Here is a 19,885-nt window from a genome sequence, read left to right on the forward strand (position 1 = left end):
CACTTATATATACTATCATATCATCTGCAAATAGTGGTATTTTGACTTCTTCCTTTCCAATTTCTATCCCTTTGATCTTCTTTTGATGTCTAATTGCTCTGGCTAGGACTTCCAGTACAATATTGAATAGGTAGGGAGAGAGTGGGCAGCCTTGTCTAGTCCCTGATTTTAGTGGGATTGCTTCAAGTCTCTCTCCATTTACTTTGATGTTGGCTACTGGTTTGCTGTACATTGCTTTTATTACGTTTAGGTATGGGCTTTGAATTCCTGATCTTTCCAAGACTTGTCTCATGAACGGGTGTTGGATTTTGTCAAGTGCTTTCCAAGCATCTAATTAGATGACCATGTGGTTTTTGTCTTTGAGTTTATTTATACAGTGGATTATGTTGATCAATTTTCATATATTGACCCATCGCTGAATTCCTGGGATGAAGCCTACTTGATCTTGATGGATGATTGTTTTGACGTGTTCATGGATTCAGTTTGTGAGAATTTTATTGAGTATTTTTGCATCGATATTCATGAGGGAAACTGGTCTTAAGTTCTCTCTTTTTTGTTGGGTCTTTGTGTGGTTTGGGCATCAGAGTAATTGTGGCTTCGTAGAATGAATTCGGTAGAGTACCTTTTGTTTCTATTTTGTGGAATAGTTTGAGGAGTATTGGAATTGGGCATGTTAGAGCACCTGAAAGTGGTACCTCCTCTGGGGTGCATGGAGCTGTCCGCTTAGTTCAAAACCAATGTAGACCAGTGCCAACTGGAAGGAACCTGAGTCACTGCTTTAGCAAGGTTCCTATGTCCCTGCTCCTGCTGGGCCCAGGCACTCCTGGTGGTGTTGGATCAGATGTTGTGTTCTACTCACCAGTGATCCTAAGATCCTGGGCGTGCTAGGGCACCTGAAGAGTGGAGAGTCCTCAGGGGACCATGGGACTGTCTGCCGAGTTCGCGCCCAAGGTGGCCGCAGTAGAAGTATTTATAGTCATATTCTGATAGGAGAAACTAAATAATAAATGTTAGGTATTATTCTATCTAGTTAGGAATTTTTATGAGACTATGATGATGATGTGTTTTGTGTTGTGCATATCTATGCATGTGTCTGATCTCAAAATGGAGTTACAGATGGTTGGAGCCTGACTCCTTGTGAGTGCTGGGACAGACCACCAGTCCTCTAGAAGAGCAGCCAGTGCTCTTAGTAACTGAACCATTTCTCTAGCCCCTAGTTCATAATCATTCATTTGTAGTATCTCCCATGCTAGAAAATGATATACAAATGACAGGAGCCCATTTACTCTCTAGCTTACCAATCCCAATGCCTGACACACATTAAACATTATGAAGAGCTAATGTAATGAACAACACATCAGTTCTAGAACAATTTTGTTTTCTTTAATAGTGTGAGTCTTTCCCTTAAAGAAAACTTATAGAGTTGAAAAACGGACTGCTCTTCCTGCTTTTTGATTTGGTTCAAATTTGAGTGTGGGGAAATGACAGCCAGCCTTAATCTAATGGCACTTTGTTTTTGCCCACTGAAAAATGAACTGCTCTATTTCAGTCACTAGAGTGCTCAGGCCTGAGTAATAATTTACAAGTCCTCTGTGATGACTGAAGAAACTCAACGTGGAGTCAGGCATCCCTTAAGGGCCAATGACTTTTTGCTCTGGAATGCCTAGGAGATCCTAATGGATAGATAAGAATCAGATAATAGGGATGTGAAGCATTAAAGTCTGCTTCCCTTTTGTAGAACTCACTATCGCTTTGGGAAAGACATAAAATGGTCTTTCTATTACAATGAGAAAGTAAGAAACAACTTAGAGAAGTGAGACAATTTTTCTGATCAGATGTAGACTCCATGGATTTCAGTAATACACACCTTTCGGGTGTCTACCTTAAAAACCCACCTTAATTCACCTTTTACATGGTGTGCTGTGTTTGCTCTAAGGCTCACTTCCTTCTGCAAACAGTAAGAATATGTTCGTTTAATCTAAATTTGAATTGAGTCTAAGTCTCTTCTCCCAGTGGATTTGAACACCACAACATGGGCAGTCCTTACCAAATGTTCTATGGCAAACACTGTAAAATTATTACACAGGAGATGAAAAAAATGCAGACATTATTTTTTTTTTCAAGAAGGGGAGAAGAAACCAAAACTTTCTGTCTATATGCAGTCTGCTGTAACTCGATTCATTGCTTCACATTCACCTGGCTCTGGCCTTGACATAAACAAACTTTCCGGACTTAAGTAAAATATCAACAGCCCAACACTTGAGTCAAGGGAGAGAAAACCTCTCCTGAAGTAAAAATGCAGGACTGTAAAATCTATGCCAAAGTCAAAGGACGTGGCAGGTGTCACTGGGGTGTCCCCAAACACACAGTATATGAGACAGACATGACAACAGTCGCCATCAAAAGAAACTAAGAGAAGCTTCTGGAGAGAAGTTGGAGAGTGCAAATAACAAAAGAGTGGAGGGTAGGCAGCTCAGTTGGAACTGTAAGTTCTACTTCGACTCTGCACAGCTCTGTTCTCTACTTGCTTTCTGAGAGCCGGCCGCGGGTCGCCGGTCGCCGGCCGCCGCCCACTCACCCCCAACCCCTGAGAGTCCCTTGTGGATGGACTGAGCGCGCGGGCCAGGACTCACCTAGTCGGGCCGCTTCGTCCAAGGGCCGTCTCCAGACCCGTTCAACCAGCGTCAGTCCCGGGCATCTGCGTTTGAGTCCAACCGCTAGGATGCTACAGCAGCAACGCAATGCTACGCGACCCAAGCGCGGGCTTCCGTAGGCCGACCCTACAACCCCGGATGTTGATGTGCTGCTTGCTCCGGAAGCGGTGGCCCAAAGCCGGTGTAAGGCGGAGGCGGCTTTGCCCAGCAGTCTGGAAGGAGACGTGGCGGCGATTGGGTCCTCTGCACTAACAGCGCTTTGTAGTCCCTCCTCCTCCTCCTCCTCCTCCTCCTCCTCCTCCTCCTCCTCCTCCTCCTCCTCCTCCTCCTCCTCCTCCTCCTCCTCCTCCTCTTCCTCCTGTTTTCCTCGGGTAGAGGAGGTTGTGACGGCGGCTGGAGGACACAGCAATGGAGGAAGGAGACAGCGGCTTGCGGAGCCTGGTCCCTGGAGGGCCACTGTTGCTGGTTCTGTATGGTCTCCTGGAGGCGTCCGGCGGCGGCCGAGCTCTGCCCCAGCTCAGCGATGACATCCCCTTCCGAGTCAACTGGCCTGGTACCGAGTTCTCTCTGGTCAGTGCCCTCGTGAGCCGCAGCCTTCTCCCCTCTTTCTGGCACGAAGCATTCGTGCCAGCCCTCAGTTCCCTAGCTTTTTCTTCCAGAACCTTTTTTCCCAAGCATGTATCGACCCCAAGCCTAAGTGTGTTCGTTCATTCATTAATTTGTTTAGCACACTAAGTGGATATGCCCTGCATACTAACTAGGAGATCCAGTGGTCACTTCATCTCCCTCCTTTAAATCTCATTACGTTAGATCTGGCTTCTCAATGGCCCCACTCTGTGGAGGAAGTCTTAGAATTAACTAGCACATCACCCTACCCGCACAACCGTCCAACAGACGGTTAAATCACAAATGCTTGGAAATAAAAGAGAAAAAGAGTCAACAATTTGAACAAGAACCTATGGGATGTTACTTCTTTTAAATGAATTGAAGAATAAAGTATGAAGCCACAGAAAAATCTTCTATAGCATTTCATTCTCCTTTATTCATTCTTCCTCTCCAATACACACTTAAAAACGAAGTATACAGCTTCTGAGAATCTTTTCCCTTAAGGCATTTGAGAGGGCTATTTGGTTTGGAAGATATTATTGAACTTATATGTGGAACACTACTGGCCATGCAGAATAAACTAGAGGCTTGAATTTATTACCACTATTATTTGTGACTCTAGAACATGATATCAAAAGGATTTTATGATCGTTAATTAATGTGTATTGTGTAAAAAGGCAAGAATGAAAGAGCCAGTGGCTGTGAAGCTCCCAATGTGAGAACTGTACTCACCCCTCTGAGAAGAGTAATAATATGTTTTTAATTTCTGTGCCATCTCTCCAGTCTTAGAATATGAGATTTTGGTATATAATCTGACAAGAATGAAAATTCTGTTTTGATTGATTGTAGTGCTGAAAAGTCTATCCATGTATTTACCACACACCTAGATCTGGATTCCATTTCCAGTGCCGCCAAAAAATTAAAACAGGGTAGACTAGAACTTAAACAGATCCACCTGCCATGACCTCCTGAGGGCAGGGCTTAAAGGTGTGTGCCATAATGTATAGCCTCAATATACATATTAATTAGCATTTAAACTTCAATCTGTTGCCTTACTAGTTTTCTTTTACACCCCAAACTTTATTTTTTTCTGTTAGATTGGACAACAGTATACAGTTTTTTATTTCCACCTTATCATTAAAGATGTTTTTCCTACATCTGAAAATGTGCTTTAAAAATCTTCAGTTGAACAGGTAAATTTACTTGAGGAACCTTTGTTCTAACTAGCACTGAATGTATTCAGGGTAAAGCACTTTAACTAAAAAAAATAATGTATGCTTTTTATTCTGTTTCTAGCCTACAACTGGAGTTTTGTATAAAGAAGATAATTACATCATTATGACAACTGCTCATAAAGAAAAATACAAATGTATACTTCCTCTTGTGACAAGTGGGGATGAGGTATGTTTTTATACATATATTGCTGATCTCTCTCACTAAAGATGCATTTTACAACCTTATGATCATGTACTTAAAATAAGTAACAAGATTCTCAACAGCCTTGTAGCAAAACATATTAACCTCTTATTACTGTTTTCTTTGATTTGGGAACTTATTTTAGAAAAATTAGCAACCAGGCAAGTGTGATGTTCACACCTATAATCTCAACACTAAGAGGTTCAGGCAGAAGAATTATGAATTTAAGGCTAGGCTGGACACATTGTGAGACCTTATCTAAAATTACAAAAGGGAGAGTGAATTAGTTATTAATGTTTTGAATAAAATGCTAACTCTTTGCTTGTTTTCCTTTATAGAAATGGTGTTTGAAAAACACAATATAGCTTTTAATGTAAATATAGTGTTTTCATAAAGAATTTTTTATAATAAATTATTCTCTAGGTTCCTTATACTTTCTCACTACCTTAACTCATGCCCTTTTCTTTCTCCTAAAGTAACCTAACTCCTCTTATCCATCCTTCAGGGCAATGACTTCTTTCATGATGAGACAGGAGAAGCAGCATAGTAAGGTGTAAAAGACAACAGCCTAGAGCCAGGAGGCTGAGGTATAGGCTACAGTTAGCTGTGCATCCCTGAACCAGTTAGAAACTCAGTTCCTCTACTCAATGAATTGATTAAGCCAATTTACATTTTCATGGTCTGCAAAGTAGAAATATTAGACTCAGGGCTTTTCTTACGTTTTTTTCATATTTGAAGTCTGTCCAAGGCAGCTATTCCATGCTGTTTTAAACCCCCTTAAAACAAAATCCACCCACATAGCCACATATGTGGCTCAAGCCTGAAGTATAAAAATATGAAGGAAACTGAAAAGCACTGTTCCACAATAGAACCATTCTAAGACTTTAATAGCTAGAATTTGGGGGGGAATATGGGTAATTAAAAATTCTGAAATAAGTCTACAAGGATTGTCAGAGAACTGGTACTTAAGAATCTTTTTAAAAAGAGAATGAAATGCTATAGAAGATTTTTCTGTGGCTTCATACTTTATCTTTCAATTCATTTAAAAGAATTAACATCCCCTAGGTTTTTGTTCAGATTGTTGACTCTTTTTCTCTTTTATTTCCAAGCATTTGCGATTTAACCATTGAATTAATACCCAACCAGTAGAGTTGGATTAAGTTCTAGGAAAACTGTATATTAAGCTTATTTTTTTCTAGGAAGAAGAAAAGGATTACAAAGGCCCTAATCCAAGAGAGCTTTTGGACCCGCTATTTAAACAAAGCAGTTGTTCCTACAGAGTAAGTATTTTATGTTCATTTGAAAGTAAGTCTCTAGCAGACAGTAGATGCTTAAAATGGCTTTGCTTCCTTTATTAGGGTATGGCACCCTTTAAGTTGGGCACAAATCTTATTGCTTAATAGTATGTTGTTCATTTAAATTATATAGTACACCAATATCAAAGTATCAGTTACTGAACTACTTTGAATGTTTTGGGGTTCAAAGGAAAGCTTTCTTGAATTTCTTGAATAGAATTATAAAATGCTAATCGCTATTTATAAGCTATGTAGAAAATTAGCTCGATAATTATTACAGACCTAAATAAGTTCTAGCTCTATTTCTGACTTAATCTTCATACAGAGCCTGTTAGTAGAAACCACATATACCTCACAAGTTTTGTATTTTGTGTGGCATAATTTTGTGTCACTTCATAAAAGTTCATTCCAGCTGCTTAAAATTTTAGGTAAAATTCAGTTGACTTACATGGCTTTTGTATGTTTAAAAACATATCTGTCTTTTTAGATTGAATCTTACTGGACTTATGAGGTCTGTCATGGGAAACATATTCGACAGTACCATGAAGAAAAAGAAACTGGCCAAGTATGTTTTTCTTTCAACATAAACCATAAAATGAGAAATTTCATAATTATATTGATAAGTTTTTAAGTTGTAACAGATGAAATATGTTTGTAATATACTGTATTTTTTTTAATGTAGAAAGTAAATATTCATGAATACTACCTTGGGAATATGCTGGCTAAGAATCTTCTGTATGAGAAAGGTCAGTCTCTACAATGGTGATAGTACTACTGCGTTTCGGTTTAACATTTGAGTTCAAACTAAAATTTAAGTTCAGGCATGGTGGGACAAGACTGTAATCCTAGCATTTGAAGGGTAGAAGCAGTAGGAAAAGGAATTCAAGGCCATTTGCTTTACCTAGCAAGGCCTATATGCTTACGCAACATGAGACTGACTCAGAGAAAGAAAAAAAAGAAAAAATGGTTTTGGATATTGTGTGACTTTCTTTTTTAAACTTTATTATTATTACAGTTTTATTTAAGGTATATGCATGAAGGACTTAGAGGAAAACTTGTGGGAATCAGTTCTCTCCACCATGTCATTCCTGGGAACCAAACTCAGATTTTTCATAGAAAGCCATTTTGCAAACACTAACTTTAGAGGGTGTATAAACACCACATATGAGGTTCTGGCTCCAATACCCAACATCCCACCCCAAAGCAAAAATCTTGTAGTGTTTGCACCTTCTTTAAAAATAAGTTTAATGTTTTAAAACATAGTTATTTTTATTGTATAGATGTGACTGTTTATGCTGTATGATTACCTTTTTCTTGCATTGTTTCCATAGAACAAGAAGCAAAAGAAAATGAAAAGTCAAATGAGGCAAGTGATGTGTTAAGTTTTCACACTTCATTGTTAGGTATGACCTCAGTGACAAAAGCTACATATATGTTCCTTATATAATACCACATGGAAGTAGGACAGATAAATTTCACAAATTTGTGATATCTGGGTTTGCTATGGAAAAATACATCACCAACTGGGCATGATGGATCACACATTTAATTCCAGCATTCAGGAAGCAGAGGTGGACAAATTTCTGTGAGCCCAGGCCATCTTGTGACCATCTTAAGACCCTGTCTTAAACAATAAATAAATTACATTATACTCCTACTGTTTACTTTTTAAGTAATACCTAAACTGTCATCCCCGCTTCTTGGAAGACTGAGGCAGGAGGGTCATAAGTTCAATGACTTCCTATGCTATTTACCTTCCACATAGCAGAAGGAGAGAACCAACTCCTGAGAGTTGTTCTCTGACTTCCACATACACGTAGAGCTGCATGTGCACATATATGCAAATACATAAATATGATATCAAAATAATTAAAACAAGGAAGAGTGGAGCTATAGCCCAGAAATAGAACAGTGTCTAGCATACGTGACACCCTAAGCTCAATCTCCACTTAAAGGAAAATAATATCACTTATGTGTCTGTAAAGATACCAGTTCATCATTTCAGTGCAAGATGGTGTTGCTTTCTATGTAGCATTGGAAACAGTGGTAATAAGAGCATTTTTTAATTGCTTGCTCCTCGTCTCTTTTTTTTTTTTTTTTTAATTAAAGATTTATTTATTTAATGTAAGTACACTGCAGCTATCTTCAGACACTCCAGAAGAGGGCATCAGATCCCCTTATAGGTGGTTGTGAGCCACCATGTGGTTGCTGAGATTTGAACTCGGGACCTTCAGAAGAGCAGTCAGGTGCTCTTACCCGCTGAGCCATCTCACCAGCCCTTTTTTGGGTTTTCAAGACAGGGTTTCTCTGTGTAGCCCTGGCTGTCGTGGAACTCACTTTGTGGACCAGGCTGGCCTCGAATTCAGAAATCCGCCTGCCTCTGCCTCTGCCTCTGCCTCTGCCTCTGCCTCTGCCTCTGCCTCCCAAGTGCTGGGATTAAAGGCGTGCGCCACCACGCCCAGCACTCCTCATCTCTTATGACTAGCAGATAAACTGCATGTGTAAATAGCAAGCTACTGGCCTACACAGGCCATGAAATTAGAGGCTAAGAATAGGGCTGTCTTTTACCTCTGCCCAGTGCAAAGCTGCTATGCATATGCATATTGTAGGTACTTCATATATGTCCATCAGATGATGGCTCAGAGTAGTATTGTGTAAAAGGGCAACTTGTGTAGTTCAAAGGATGTTGCTTTCTTTCTTGCTTGCTTTCTTTTTTCCTTCTTTCCTTTTCTTTTCTTTTACTATCAGCCCTACTTGGAAATCAGCCTTGAAACTTGTAGAATATAAAGTAGAAACAATGCTCACTACAAGTTTAATGAAGAGGGAGCTAAGCAACCCATTAGCTTAGTTTGTGTCTTCAGAACTATTGAGAATAACTCAGATTAATCATGTGTTTGTACTCTTCACTTAAATGTACATTGACTTAACATTTTAATGTTAGTTTGTTCTATATTATACTATCCCTAAATACATATTTGCTCAACCAAGAACTTAAGAATTAGAACATTAGGGTTGACTTAAAAGAAAATACAGAAATTTTCCTCTTCTGTTTACAAAGAAAATGTAATTTTCTTTTAAAATAAATGTTTTCCCCATCTTCAAACATAACTCAAATTTCTAATAAAAGGTCTGTCTTATACTTTCTTTAAGATTCCCACTAAAAACATTGAAGGTCAGATGACACCCTACTATCCTGTGGGAATGGGAAATGGTACACCTTGTAGTCTGAAACAAAATCGACCCAGATCAAGTACTGTGATGTACATATGCCATCCTGAATCTAAGCATGAAATCCTTTCAGTAGCTGAAGTTACAACTTGTGAATATGAAGTTGTCATTTTGACACCACTCTTGTGCAGTCATCCTAAATACAAGTAAGATGTTCATTCAATATTCTAAACATACAGTACACATGTGTTTTAAAGCCTTTATATTTAGCCTTAATGTTTTTTTCCTACTGAATAGGTTCAGAGCCTCTCCTGTAAATGACATATTCTGTCAATCACTGCCGGGATCTCCATTTAAACCCCTCACACTAAGACAGTTGGAACAGCAGGAAGAGATATTGAGGGTGCCATTCAGGAGAAATAAAGAGGTATGAGAGTTAACTAATTATACTTCCTTGGTGTTTCATTTTCCATGTTTTAGAACCTGTACCATGAATGTATTAAGTATTTCTGTAGCATTATAGTGGCAATTTATTTTATTAACTTCAAATTTTGAATTCTAATTATTTGAATAATATTAACTCTTTATCTTATACTTTTCAGAATTTTTTATCTTTTATTTTTTTAATTAATTTACTTACTTTACATCCCTGCCACTGTTTGCCCTCCCTTCCACCTCCATCCAACCCCCATCCACTTCTCCCTTTCTCTTCAGAAAAAGGGAAACCTCCCATGGATATCAACCAGCCTTCACATACCAAATTGCAGTAAAACTAGGCTCATCTTCTATTGAGGTTAGACACAGCAGCTCAGTAGGGGGAAAGAGTCCCAAAGGCAGCAGAGTTGGAGACAGCCCCTGCTTCCACTGTTAGGAGTCCTACATGAAAGCACACTGCAAAACAGTTAGATATGTACATAGGGCCTAGGTTGGTCCAATGCATGCTCTTTAGTTGACAGTTCAGTTCCTGTGGACCACTTTGAGCCCAGGTTAGTTGATTTTGTAGAGTTCCTTGTGTTCTAGACACTTCTGGTTCCTAGAATCCTTTTTCCCCCTCTTCCACATGATTTCCTAAGCATTACCTAATGTTTGACTGGATCTCTGCATCTGTTTTCATAAATTGCTGGGTGAAGCCTCTCTGATGATGGTTTGCTAGGCTCCTGTCTGCAGGGTTTCCATTCCTGTGAAGAGACACCATGACTAAGGCAACTCTTATAAAAGACAACATTTAATTGAGGCTGGCTTAAAGGTTCAGAGGTTCAGTCCATTATCATCAAGACAGCATGGTGCTGAATAAGGTGAGAATTCTACATCTTCATCCAAAGGAAACTAGGAGCAGACTGACTTCCAGGCATCTAGGAGGAAGGTCTCTCAAAGTCCATCTGTACAGTGACACACTTCCTCCAACAAGGCCACACCTAATAGTGCTACTCCCTGGGCCAAGACTATTCAAACCACCTCATCAGGGATAGCAGAATATTATTAACTGTATCAAGGGTGGGCTCACTCTCATAGGTCTCAAGCTAAACCAATCATTGGTTGGCCATTCCTGCTCCATCTTTACCCTTGCACGTCTTCTAGGCAAGGCAAATTATAGATCAGATATTTTGTGGCTAGGTTGTTGTCCCAACCCCTTCTTTGGAAGTTTTGTCTGGTTATGGAGATGGTCAGAGGAGGTGGCTGATTCAGGATCCATATTCCCTATTAAAAGAAGTCTTACCTAGGGTCATCCTCATAGATACCTGGGAGTTTTCATTGCTCTAGGTTTCTAGTTGATCCCAGAGATACCCCTCACGCTGTTCCAGTTGTCTTTCCCAGTCCTAATTCCTTCCATCCTTCCTCTACCTCATTCATCCTGTTTCCATCCCCACACCCACTCCTACCCAGTCCCCTCACTTACTTCCACACCTACGCCCTGCCTGTCCACTCAGAATGTCTATTCTTTTTCCCCTTCTCAGGGAGATTCAAGCATTCCCTCTTGAGCCCTCCTTGTTATTTAGCTTTATTGAGTCTCTAGACTGTAGCATGGTTATCCTTTGCTTTACAGATACTATCTACTTATAAGTAAGTACATGTTTATATTTCTGGGTCTGAGTTACCTCACTAAGGATGATCTTTTCTAGTTCCATCCATTTGCCTGCAAATTTCAAGATGCCATTGTTTTTAATACCTGAGTAATACTCCACTGTGTAAGTGTACCACATTTCATTTCATTCATTTATTTGTTTATTTATCTATTTATTTATTTATGTCCATTCTTCAGTTGAAGGGCATATAGGTTGTTTCTAGTTTCTGGCTTCTACAATAAAGCTGCTATGAACATAATTGAGCAAGTGTCTTTATGGCATGGTAGAGTATCCTTTGGGTATATGCCCAGGAGTAGTATAGCTGAATCTTGAGGTAGATCCAGTCCCAGTATTCTGAGAAACCACTAACTTGATTAAGTGGATATAAATTGGAAAGGAAGAAGTCAAAGTATTGCTGTTCAAAAATGATATGATAGTATAAATAAGTGACCCCAAAAAATTCTACCAGGGAACTCCAACAACTGATGAACAAAATGATACAAAATTAACTCAAAAAGTAAGTATCTCTCCTATATACAAAAGATAAACAGACTAAGAAAGAGATTAAGGAAACAACACCCTTCACAGTAGCCACAAATAATATAAAATATCTTGCAAGTGAAAGACCTGTATGACAAGAACTTCAACTCTTTAAAAAAAGAAATTTAAGAAAATATCAGAAGATGTAAAGATCTCCCATACTCATGGATCAATAGGATTAACATCTTACCAAATGCAAGCTACAGCTTCGATGTAATTCTCATCGAAATCCAAACAAAATTCTGTATAGACCTTGAAAGAGCAATTCTCAACTTCATATGCAAAAACAAAAAACCTAGGATAGCTAAAAAAAACCTTCTGGAGGAATCACCACCCCAGATTTCAAGCTGTACTACAGGGCAATAGTAATAAAAATTCTACATGGTATTGGCATAAAATAGAAAGGTTGTTCAATGGAATCATACTGTAGACCCAGAAGTAAATCCACACACCTGTGGACACTTGATTTTTGAAAAAGAAGCCAAAATTATACAGTGGAAAAAGAAAGCATCTTCAACAAATGATGCTGGTCTAACACTTCTGCAAGGCAAAGAACACAGTCAATAAGAAAAATGGCAGCCTATAAAATGGGAAAATATCATCACCATCCCCACATCCAATAGAGGGTTGGCATCCAAAATATATACAGAAAATAAGAAACTAGATACCAAAAAGTCACATAACCCAACTAAAGGTGGCGTACAGACCTAAACAGAATTCTCAACTGTCTTATTTAGGGTTTTACTGCTGTGAACAGACACCATGACCAAGGCAAGTCTTATAAAAAAAAAAAAAAAATTTAATTGGGGCTGGCTTACAGGTTCAGAGGTTCAGTCCATTATCATCAAGGTGGGAGCATGGCAGTATCCAGGCAGGAATGGCACAGGTAGAGCAGAGAATTCTACATCTTCATCCAAAGGCTGCTAGTGGAAGACTGACTTCCAGGCAACTAGGGTGAGATCTTATGCCCACACCCACAGTGACACACCTATTTTAACCAGGTCACACGTATTCCAACAAGGCCACAACTCCAGATGGTGGCACTCCCTGGACCAAGAATATAAAAACCATCACATTCCACTCCCTGGCCCCCATAGACTTGTTCAAACACATGAGTCTATGGGGGCGGGGCATACTTAAACATAGCATAATGCAAAATGCATTTAGTCCAACTTTTCAAGTCCTCATAGTCTATAGTAGTCTCAACAATGTTAAAAATCCAAAGTTCAAGATCGCTTCTGAGATTCATCTAATCACTTAACTGTAATCCCCAAAGAAAGACAGAAACCAGCTGGACAAACTCCAAACTCTGTATCTATATGGCTGATGTTGGTCTTCAGATCTCCACTCTTTTTCTTCTTTGTTTACTTCAACAAACTGCTTTCTCCTGGGCTGGTTCCACTCCCTGTTAGCAGCTTTCCTCAGCATGTATCCCATGGCTCTGGCATCTTTAATATCTTTGAGTCTCCAAGGCAATTTCAATGGTAACAGCTTCTTTTTTCAGTGTCTGGGATTCCACTTGATCTTTTGGACTCCTCCTAAGGGCTGGCATCACTTCTCCAGCTCTGCCCTCTGTAGCACTCTAATCTCAGGTTGATCCTCTTCACTACGGCTACTGTTCTTGGTGATCATTCATTCCATGGTACTGACATCTCCAATACACTGGGGTGTTCCACTCCAACTAGGCTTCACCAATAGCCTCTCATAGGCTCTCTTCATGGTGCCAAGCCTCAACTCCTTTGCATGACTCCTTTGGTGGTCCTAGACCATCAATTACAACTGAGGTGCACCTTCACCAATGGCCTTCCATGACCTCTCACAGTGCCAAGTCTCAGCTGTTCTTCTTGACACCTTCATGCCTTCAAAACAAGTATCACCTGGGTGCCTCTTACACGTTACCAAATCCAGCTGCAGCAAGAGGTACAACCTTGGCTATCTCTGGAACACAGCTCCCAGAAGATTTCACCTCAGTGATGCTGGTCTCTTCTTAATCACTACTAATTTCTTAGCTCCAGCTAACCAGCTTCAATTGTCCCAGTAGTTCCTTCCAATCTAAGCTCTAGAGCCAGAGCCACATGGCTGAAGCTGCTTGCAAGAACTAGAACATGACCCACTTGTACTATTACAATGACACTGGCTTTCTGTTTTCCAAATCCTTCACTACCTAAGCTTGGCTGTCCTGGATCTTGCTCTGTAGATTGACCTTAAACACAGAGATCAGCATGCCTGTCTCCTGGGATTAAAGGTGTGTACCACCATGCCTGGGTTTAAATTTAACTGGGTAGGATCTTGCCCCAAGGTCCCACTCCTTTAATTTGCTATTTCCTAGAACACAGGATTTTGCTCCATTTAAATTCCTGGTACCCCTTTAATACTTGAACCATATATTTTATATTTTCCCTTTCTAAGTTTGCTCTGCTTGTTCAAACTTCTCTTCATAAGACTTAACCGGAGAACAAAGTCTCTGCTAGGCTTTTTTGAAACTTCCTTTGACATTGGAATTAATCTGAGTCTCTTCACCTTAGTCTCGGGTAGACTTTTCAGACAAGAGCAAAAAGTAGCCACATTCTTCACCAAAATACCACAAAAGCAGTCTTTATGCCACATTCTGAAATTCTTCTCCTTTGAAATCTCCTGGGCCAGGTCAGCACAGTTCAAAATTACTCCCAGCAACAAGGTCTTCCATATTCCTACTGGGATGACTCATTAAGCCCCATTTAAAGCATTCCACTGCTTTCCAAATCCAAAGTCCCAAAATCCACATTCTTTCATATAAAAGCATGGTCAGGCCTATCACAGCAATACCCCAGTCCCTGGTACCAACTTCTGTCTTAGTTAGGGTTTTACTGCTGTGAACAGACACCATGACCAAGGCAAGTCTTATAAAAAAAAAAAAAAAAAAATTTAATTGGGGCTGGCTTACAGGTTCAGAGGTTCAGTCCATTATCATCAAGGTGGGAGCATGGCAGTATCCAGGCAGGCATGGTACAGGCAGAGCTGAGAGTTCTACATCTTCATCCAAAGGCTGCTAGTGGAAGACTGACTTCCAGGCAACTAGGGTGAGGATCTTATGCCCACACCCACAGTGACACACCTATTTCAACCAGGTCACACCTATTCCAACAAGGCCACACCTCCAAATGGTGCCACTCCCTGGTCCAAGAATATACAAACCATCACATCAACAAAGGAATCTCAAATGGCCAAGAAGCACTTAAAGAAATATTCAACATCCTTAGCCATCACAAAAATGTAAATCAAAACAACTAATATTCTTCTATCTTAAGCCTGTCACAATGGCTAAGATCTAAAGCTCAAGAGACAACAAATGCTGGTAAGGATGTGGAACAAGGGGAACACTTGTCTATTGCTAAGGGAGTGCCAACTTATACAGATTTTCTTTTAACAGTCACAATTACATAATTTATAAGAATTTTATTTAAGTATGCACGTGTGTGTGTGTGTGTGTGTGTGTGTGTGTGTGTGTGTGTGTGTGTGTGTGTGTTTATGCCATGTGTTTACCTGGTAGCATGGAGGCTAAAATAAAGCATCACCCTGAAGTTCCACTCTTTGGAACTTGAAGTTACAGAGAGTTAAAAGCTATCATGTGAGTTCTGGAAAACCAACCCAGGTCTCTGAAAAAGTAGCAAGTGAGTTTTAATTGCAGATCTATTTCCCCAGTTCCATACATAATATCCTATTAAGTTTTTTACTCGTTCCTGCAACTAAGCTTTTTAAAAAAAGACAGCAGCCCTAACTCCACCTCCTACATTTTACAATTCTGTCACCCTCCTTTAACAGTTTCAGTTATATCCCATTCTTTGGGTTTTTTTGTTTTTTGTTTTTTGTTTTGTTTTGTTTTGTTTTTGGCTTTTTCAAAACCTGTATCTTCTCTACTGCTTGACTGCTTTCTTTCTTTCTTTCTTTCTTTCTTTCTTTCTTTCTTTCTTTCTTTCTTTCTTTCTTTCTTTCTTTCTTTCTTAATTTTGAGACAAGGATTCTTGATAGCCTTGCCTGTCCTGGAACTCACTATGTAATCAGTCTGGCCTCAAACTCAGATATCCAGCTGCCTCTGCCTCCCAAGTGCTGGGATTAAAGCCATGTACCACTATGTCTGGTTTTCCCCCATTGTTTTTAAAGTGCTATTTTTAAAACAGGCATAGTTCCTGGACAGTCTTTTTCCATGCAATGTACAAATCAATTCTCTATCCAACTGACAAAAAAAAAAAAAACTTAAATGCTGTTTGATTTGTTTATTTTGTTTTTTAAGACAGGGTCTCACTTTGTTTCCTTGAGTAGCCTGAGGCTAACAATTCTGACCAAGTTGGTCTCAAATTTAAAAGTCCATATCCCTCTGCTATTCCTGCTTCTCAGTCATTTCTTACCTATCTTCATTTATCTCTAAGGATTTACTAAGGGCTATCATTGTTCTCTCCTAAATGCTTTTCAAATCTGTCTTTTCGGTAGTTCCAAACTTTATTATTTTCTAGGACCAAAAATCCAGACTTTTTACAAATCTGCAATCTACTTCATACATCTGATTATACCTGATTGAATCCTTTAGTGAGTAACATGATCCACATTTCAGGGTAGAGTCTTAGCGAGTACAAGCCACTCTGTAAAGTTGGTTTTCATCATCATCTTTGTCTTCAATCACCATTCCGTATACACTAGCTGGGATTTTGTTTTTAGGTTTGGAAGTTTTATTTGTTTTTGTTACTTTTTTGAGAATTATCTTATGTGACCCAGGCTGGCCTTAAATTCACTGCATATTGAGGATAGCCTTCCTTCCATCTCCCAAGCACTAGAATTATAAGCGTTCACCAGCTTCTCAGCCATTTTGAATGACATAAAGTTTACTGAAAGGTTCATGCTCACCATGGCTTTCCTACCTTTGAATATACTATATTTCTTTTTGTGTTGTATTGTGGCCTCCCTATCACTCCATAATTGTTACTTATATTTGAAAACATAATTCCAATGCCCTTTTTTGGAGCCAGGATCATTATCCTAGAAAGAGAATTGTTTCTCTTCTGTGGTCTTATATTTTGTTCAGTCTTTTATTATAACACACAGCCAAAACAAAGTGGTTGCTTCATATATATTTATTACATTACACTGAAACACAAAAAACAACTAGGCTTTCTTTACTCTGGGGTCTGTAGTGGCCTGTATAATGCTTGGAATGCTATGGGTACTTAAAGATTGTTTAACTTCTCTGTAAAGTTTATTTTCTCTCTTCTTAATATACTTTTTAAAATTGTTTTATGTATATTGGTGTTTTGTCTACATGTGTGCCTATACACTATATGCTCACAGTGTCCAAAACAGGGTATTGGTCCCTTAGAGTACTAAATCAGATCCAAACCACCATGTTGGTCTTTGGAATTGAACCCAAGTATTCTGGGAAAACAGCCAGTACTCTTAACTGTTGAGTCATCTCTCCAATATCTAAATACTTGAATACTTTTTTTAAATGTGTGTATACCATGTGTGTGGGGTGAGTCCAGAAAAGGATGTGAGATACCCTGGAGCTAGAGTTAGTGGGTAGTTCAGAGCCACTTTATATAGGTGCTGGGAACTAAACTTGGGTTCTATGGAAAAGAAACCTCTTAAGGGTCATCTCGTAAGCCCCTCCTTTGAATACCTTTTGTAAAAGTATCACGGGGTCATTATGGATGAGATGATCAGAAAATATGTCAATCTGATAGAAGGAAAAAGTAATCTCAGCATTAATTCTGGTTGATTTTGAGTCCTATGTTAAAAGATTATAGCTGGAATTCTCTTTGGTCTTCCCCTTAATAGTACTATGTACTAACTGGAACTTTAAAATGATCTTAGCAGTTAAGAGCACTGACTGCTCTTCCAAAAGTCCTGAGTTCAATTCCCAGCAACAGTATGGTGGCTCACAACCATCTGTAATGGGATCTGATGCACTCTTCTAGTGTGTGTCTGAAGACAGCTTCAGTGTACTCATATAAATAAAAACTAAATAATTCTTTTTTAAAAATGATCTTAGTCAAAATGCTTTGCAAATTAAGAGTAATAGTGCTATAATCCTAGCATTCAAGAGGCTGAGGCTGGTGAACCATGAATTCTCAGCCAGCCTAAGCTACATAGTGGGATGCTGTCTAAAAATAGCAGGGCTAGCCATTGAGGTAGCTCCGTGGGTAAAGGTAATTGCTGCCAAGTCTGATGATCTAAGTCTGATTCCCAGAACTTATGTGGTAGAAGTAGGGAATGAACTCTTGTAAATTACCCTGTGACCTCCACATATGTGTATACATACTAAATAGAAAGTTTAATAAATAATAAAAATGTGTATATGAAAACAGGCTTGTTAGCACTTGAGAGATGGCTCAGCAATTAAGAGCACTTCCTTTTCTTCCAGAATTCACTCCCAGCACCACATCAAATGGCTCACAACTACCTATAAGTCTAACTCCAGGGAGTCCAGATCCTTATGATGTCCTCCTTACAGGCTCCTATATGCTATAACCAGATATACACAGACAAAATTTATTTATTTATAAATATATATATTATATATATATGTATATTAAAGAAAGCCAACCCTAATGATAAGGTTGTATAATACAGCACTTGGAAGGTTATGGCTAGAGGATCAGAAGTCATCCTTGACTACATAGCAGATTTGAGACCAGCCTTAGATACTATCTCAAAGAAACAAAATAATGATGAAAATAAAAGAAAGGGATGAGACAGTTGCCTTAAAATAGTGGTTCTCAACTATACTAATGTTCTGACCCTTTAACACAGTTCCTCATGTTACATCATGTTGTGGTGACCCCCAATCATAAAATTATTTCATTGCTATTTAAGTGCAATTTTGCTACTGTTTTGAATTATAATGTAAACATCTGATATGCAGGGTATCTAATATGCAACGCTACCACCCTCAAAGGGGTAGAGACTCGCAAGTTGAAAACTGCTGCTTTAAAATGTATGTTCGCAAAATAGCCAAAAAAAAAAAAAAAAAGAAAAGAAAAGAAAAAGAAAAAGAAAAAAAATAGACTTGTTGATAAATCAGATGTACTAATTGAGACAGAGTGTGATATCCAGTTGGTATGAAACCTGGGCCTGTGCATGTTGGGCAAGTGATCAACCACAGATCCCATTCCCAGTCCTGAAAGTATGAATTGCATCTAAAAGATATCTCACTGATTCTGTCATGTTTTGAAAAAATAATAAAGACAGTAAATAAATGTCATATAAAGTTAAAAAGTGTATATTGGCATGTTGTTTAAATTTCAGCACCCATTTTCTTCCCCTTTCACAAACATACAAATCTAGCTGTTAGAATTTTGTTGATCTTCTACCCATGGGAGTATATTGATAGGGAGATTAATAGATTATTGAGTCTACTTATGGATTTTTCCAAACTACTACAAAAATTGTTGTAACAGGTATTGTGACATCTATAATCTCAGCACATGGGATGGTAAGATCAAGAATTGAAAGTCACTCTCAGCTATGAAGCACGTTTGAAATCTCAACCTGATTTGCATGAAGTCCTATCTTACATAAGAACAGAAGCTATTATCCTTTTTATTTTTTATGTGTACTGTGTTTGCGTATATGTATGTGCACCATAAGTATACCTGGTGCTCCTGGAGGTCAGAAGATAGTGTTGAATCTTCTGGAAGTGGAGTTAACAAACAATTATGAGCCATCATGTGGGTGATAGAAACTGAGCCCAGGTTCTTTGGTAGAGTAGCCAGTGCTCTTAGCAACTGAGCAATCTGTCCAGCACATTTGATTCTGGTTTTGCTTGTTTGTTTTTGGATTTTTGTTTTTCTGGTTTTTCAAGTTCTGACTATCTTGGAACTTATTCTGTAGACCAGGTTGGCCTCAAACTCACAGAAATATGCCTGCCTCTGCCTCTCAAGTGCTAAGATAAAGGCATGTGCCACCACACCCAAATGTTTTGCTTTTACTTGAGTAATTTACCCTAAAAATAACAGCAACTGCTCTATCAAAGGAAGCAGTAAAGTCATGCTTGCATTTTTGCAGGTTTCACTCCGCAGCTCGGTTGTTTTCTTCATTAACTTTGATATGGGTCTTGTGTAGTTTAGGTTATTAGTTTAATCTTTTAGACCTAAACCTCTTAGGACTATCTCCT

The 19,885-nt window shown here is 38.9% G+C and overlaps 1 protein-coding gene across 2 annotated transcripts in view; it reads left to right on the plus strand.

The window, feature by feature from the left end:
* Positions 1-2,995: 2,995 nt before the first annotated feature.
* Positions 2,996-19,885, plus strand: part of Erlec1 (endoplasmic reticulum lectin 1) — a 51,294-nt gene continuing 34,404 nt past the window's right edge. The window contains exons 1-8 of one of the 2 annotated variants that reach the window (XM_021210734.1): positions 2,996-3,224; positions 4,557-4,661; positions 5,876-5,956; positions 6,459-6,536; positions 6,654-6,717; positions 7,303-7,337; positions 9,122-9,345; positions 9,437-9,566. In XM_021210734.1, coding sequence (XP_021066393.1) covers positions 3,063-3,224; positions 4,557-4,661; positions 5,876-5,956; positions 6,459-6,536; positions 6,654-6,717; positions 7,303-7,337; positions 9,122-9,345; positions 9,437-9,566 — 879 coding nt within the window. In that variant the 5' untranslated portion in view covers positions 2,996-3,062. The remainder of the gene's footprint in view (positions 3,225-4,556; positions 4,662-5,875; positions 5,957-6,458; positions 6,537-6,653; positions 6,718-7,302; positions 7,338-9,121; positions 9,346-9,436; positions 9,567-19,885) is intronic. The other variant, XM_029545221.1, reaches the window with a different exon arrangement.

Source organism: Mus pahari, chromosome 13, assembly GCF_900095145.1.
Source record: "Mus pahari chromosome 13, PAHARI_EIJ_v1.1, whole genome shotgun sequence".
Classification (NCBI taxonomy): domain Eukaryota; kingdom Metazoa; phylum Chordata; class Mammalia; order Rodentia; family Muridae; genus Mus; species Mus pahari.